Genomic DNA, 4,589 nt, shown 5'->3' on the forward strand with positions numbered 1-4,589 from the left:
TAGGTGGCACTGTTTTCATAGAGGCAGAGAGGAGCAATAGGAGGAGGCGCTCGAGCGGCGCAGGAGAGGAGGCGATTCCCTTGGGTTCATGGCGTTTCCGAGCCGCCTCTCTGCTCGAGTTTGATTTTCCCTTTGATTCTTGTCTCCCCTGGTTGGTTCTTCTTGTCTCTCCCTCTTTCTTGCGCTCGATTTGCCCCATCCTTGTTCGTGTAGTATCCAGATCATCTAGTGGTTGTGGTCGTTTCCCCCCTCTAATTTGTTTCTTCTACTATAGATGTAGAGGTAGGCGATTTTGTAGTTGTAGTGCTGGATTCCCCTGTTTTCTGATGGCCTGGGTTCCTAATCCGCATGCATTTTTTGTCTGTAGTTTGTCTGCCCCGGGATTCTGCTGGCTTATGCAATGTAGATGCAGTTTGCGATTTGTAGTTTGATTTTGGCTGGCCCTTTTGTTGTGTAGATATAGGTGTTATTTGTTTCAGTTTCCTGCTCTATTATGGTTTTTGATGTGTTGGCTACTTATGTGTTCAGTTTCCTACCCATGTTACCTCTTGTAGTCCCTGAATCCCTCTTGATTTTTGTTGTTAGATGTAGGTGTTTAGTTTCCCTGGTGCCATGCTAATATACCCCAGAATTTCTCTGAATTAGTGTGCACTAGGCATGTGGTGCTGATGTAGGCCTGTAGTGTTGTTGCAGTGTTAGCCAAATGGATTTTTCTTGTTTTTGTCATTGTATAATATACCCCAGAATCACAGTGTAATTTTATCTCAGAATTTGAGTGTAATGCCCATGCTTCTTTATTGTAACTACAGTGCTATATACCCTACATATATAGTGTAATTTAGCTCAGATTTGCATTGTAATATGCGTAAAATTGCACTGTAATTTTCCAACCCTAGATTTACAGTGTAATTTACCCTGGGTTTTCACTATTTTTTATGCTTCAGGACTGTAATTGTTGCATGGTTACACCGTATTATTTTGTAGTTTTACACTGTAATTTTCATGGTTCAGCGCTGTAATTGTTGCAGGGCTTACGGTTTTTTGTTCGATACATTACTTTCAGTTGCTTCATCACTGTAATTTATCACAGATTTTCTCCGTAAGTTATACGCTACAAGTCTTTAATTGTTGTATGCTTCAGATAGATTATAGTGATTTACTGCAGATTCTTGGTGTTCTTCGGTTAGCTTCAGTAATGAATTGTTGTATGGCTTACACTGTATTTTACTGCAGATTTACACTGTAATTTGAATGCTTCAGCATTGTAATTGTTGTAGGTTTATGTCAGATAGATTACATTGGATTTTACTGCAGATTTACACTGTAATTTGAATGCTTTGGCACTGTAATTGCTGTAGGTTTATGTCAGATAGATTACAGTGAATTTTCCTGCAGATTTACACTATAATTTGAATACTTCGGCACTGTCATTGCTGTAGGTTTATGTCAGGTAGATTACAGTGGATTTCCCTGCAGATTTACATTGTAATTTTAATGCTTCGGCACTGTAATTGCTGTAGGTTTATGTCAGATAGATTAAAGTGGATTTTACTACAGACTTATTCCCTCCGTTCGGAATTACTTGTCGCAGAAATGGATGTATCTAGATTTATTTTTTGTTCTAGATACATTCATTTTCGAGACAAGTAATTTCGAACGGAGGGAGTACACTGTAGTATGAGTTCTTCCTATGACATTCTCAGTAGATCTTCAGTTACTGTCCTTATCATGCTCCTCATGCTCTTCAGTTACATTCCTGTATTTACGTTGTAAATTGTAGTACACTATCTCTGAAGTTTCACTGTAATTTTGTTGTGTTTTTATAGCATATGCTCGCATACTTTCAACTTAAACTCCTGTGTATGTAGTATGTATTTTTTGGACTCCAGTAACTGTATTTCTTTGCTATTTTACTCTGTACTTCTTGGTGATTTACACTGTACTTGTTGGGTATTTACAGTGTAAGTTCATCAGTCTTTACAGTGTAATTCCCTGGGTTAATGTATAATGTATTTTTTCAGAGGATTTACACTGAAATTGTTGGGTACTTACAGTGCAAGTTCATTAGTTTTCGCAAGTGTAAATACCTGATAATAACAATGCAATTCTAGGGGATTTACATTGTAATTTGTGGGTGTTTACAGTGTAACTTCATGAGCAATACAATTATAAATCGATGTGAACTTGCAGTGGCATTTCCTTTGTATTTTACAGTGTACATCCACTGTATGTTTTTTCAGGATTGTAGTGTAATTTCCATACCTTTCCCATTGTAGTTTTGGGCATTAGACATCAAAATTTCTGAAATTCCAGAGCTTTATAATTACTAGCGATCACACATTCCAGAGTCTCCTGTTGTCCTTGGAATTTTTTTGTAACTAGTTTCTTTGATGATTCTTTTTATAGTTGTTTTTCTCATGTAATAGGTCAAGCGCGGTGAAGGGGATGAAGGATGGGTGAAGCTGGTGAAGGGGGTCAAGAATTGGTGAATGACAGGTGTTTGGTGTGTTTTGTGATCCCTCCTTTTCTGTTTTTGTGGAACCGGGTTGTGGTCCAGGTTTAGTTGAATTGGGTTTATTCCTGACCCGTTTTATTTTTGAAATATAACTACATACAGTGCTGGCGGGGGTGGGGTTTGGACATACAAGTGGCAGCTGCTTATTAGTTAGGAAATTTGAATGTTTTCCAATTGTAAAACAGTCAAATGCTAAATAGACACTCCCTCCATTTTTCCCCAGAGACAACATTACACCCGGACAATAAAACTCTACGTCAACCATGTAACCAACTCCTTGGCCCAAACGGCCAGCAACAGCAACGACGGAAGTCCTAGCATCCTTGTACCATATATCCCACTAAGCTGAAACCTGTGACCGCACCAATCGCTACGGGCCACAGGGGGTAAAAGGCTAACAAGAACAAAGGGGATTTACATTGCACAGCAGCACAGGATAATTAGCAGCACCCCTTCTAGAATCAGAGAAACCGGTGCGGAACCAAGTCATGGACCCGGATCGGGTAGCTGTAGAACTCCTCGTTCCTAGGGTCCGAGTACCCTTTACGGCGGCGCAGAAATGGCGTGAACCATGAGAGCCCCCGGTCGTTCTCGTTGGCACGGGGATCCAGCGTGTTGTCCAGAAGCGACGCGACGATCAGCGCCACCGTTGGGCCGGAGGCAAAAACTGTGTTGATGATGTCATTGAACTGCGGCAACAAAGAACGTAGAGATGAAATTTTAGAAATAAAAATTCACACCAGGAACTCGAGGCTCGAACTGACATGATAAGTTGATAACTAAACAATGATGCAAAGGGGGTTGCTTAACATACCCATCCTGCATTTGTTCGGGCAGGTCCACGGCCAGCAGAAGCGGTGTACTCCGCGAAATATTGAGGGATCGAGATGCCAAGGAACAATGATAGTCCAATGATGTAGATGTTCCTCATGGAGTTTTTGTTTGCAAACTGGTTGAACGAGATTCCCACAGCAGCTGGTATCAGCAAAATACATTGGTTAGGCCAAATATAGTAAAAAGAACCATATACAAGAGCACAAAAAGGAAGTTCTGGCTCACCTACGATACCAAACAAGATGCAGTAAATTGCCGCGAAGATTGGCAACGGGATTGACGCGAAGAACGCCCCAAACTTCCCTGCAAGAATGAGGGTTCCCAAATTTGAGCCAAAATTTACTTCTCTTTCCTTCAGTAACACAAGGTGGGAACAGAGAATTACCAAATATGGAGAAGAATATCATGAAGCCAGTTGATATCTGGATCACTCTCCTACTTCCAACTTTTGTTAATCCAAGTAGCCCGATGTTTTCGCTGCATTTATATAGGAAGATAAGTCTAGTGCTTGCAGTTGACAAGGCATAGCATAAATAGCTCTAAAGGGAAACTTTGTCTTGAGAAACAATAAACTGGGTTATATTCAGATGTGATGTGCTAAAGGATCATCAGTATAGTATGTCTAAGTTCTAACTAGAAATCCCCGGCCTAATATATGGACGCCTGCCGCAATATTACAGTGCGTGCATGAACCACCGTCAGATTGCACTACTGCTTTCTTTTTTTTAAACGTTGGATTGCACCATAGTTATGAAGTCATTGATCAGATGAAGACTAGTTCCATTTATCCCTAAAAAATGATTAGTTGCATTTAGCTTCCCGGTCATTGAGGGCTGCCAACTGAAGCCTGCAGCTCGGCGCAAATGGTAAGTCAAGCAGCCTAAATTTCAGGTTCACAAACTGGGCAAAACTCTTTGCACAACAAGGTGGGCAGTTTTGGCAACTTGGCACCACCGTGGAGTGGGAGACTACGGTGAGAGGAGAGGCACGTGTGAACAGCATCGGCATCGCGAAGGAAATGCTAGAAGTACAAGACAGCAGGCGAGGCGAAACATTCTCCCTGACTTCCTTGCCGTTGCTGATTCACTTGGCTGTCGGTCTGCTTTGCCAGCCCAAACTAGCCTAGATGGCCGCCTCGGAAGGTGGGGCTATTACGTTTTCGCTCCGCTCCTTATAAAGCCACCACACACAAAGAGAAATTAGGTTTTCACTCCCCTCCTCCTTGAGCCGCCGCACCCAA

At 41.6% G+C, this 4,589-nt stretch overlaps 1 protein-coding gene across 4 annotated transcripts in view; it reads right to left on the bottom strand.

Annotated features, from left to right (window-relative positions):
• Window positions 1-2,634: 2,634 nt before the first annotated feature.
• Window positions 2,635-4,589, bottom strand: part of LOC123110573 (nucleobase-ascorbate transporter 3) — a 9,249-nt gene continuing 7,294 nt past the window's right edge. For all 4 annotated transcript variants that reach the window (XM_044531128.1, XM_044531127.1, XM_044531129.1 and 1 more), the window contains exons 12-15: window positions 3,735-3,826; window positions 3,575-3,652; window positions 3,330-3,490; window positions 2,635-3,204 (exon numbers count right to left, since the gene is read on the bottom strand). In XM_044531128.1, coding sequence (XP_044387063.1) covers window positions 2,977-3,204; window positions 3,330-3,490; window positions 3,575-3,652; window positions 3,735-3,826 — 559 coding nt within the window. In that variant the 3' untranslated portion in view covers window positions 2,635-2,976. The remainder of the gene's footprint in view (window positions 3,205-3,329; window positions 3,491-3,574; window positions 3,653-3,734; window positions 3,827-4,589) is intronic.

Source organism: Triticum aestivum, chromosome 5B (assembly GCF_018294505.1).
Source record: "Triticum aestivum cultivar Chinese Spring chromosome 5B, IWGSC CS RefSeq v2.1, whole genome shotgun sequence".
NCBI lineage: Eukaryota > Viridiplantae > Streptophyta > Magnoliopsida > Poales > Poaceae > Triticum > Triticum aestivum.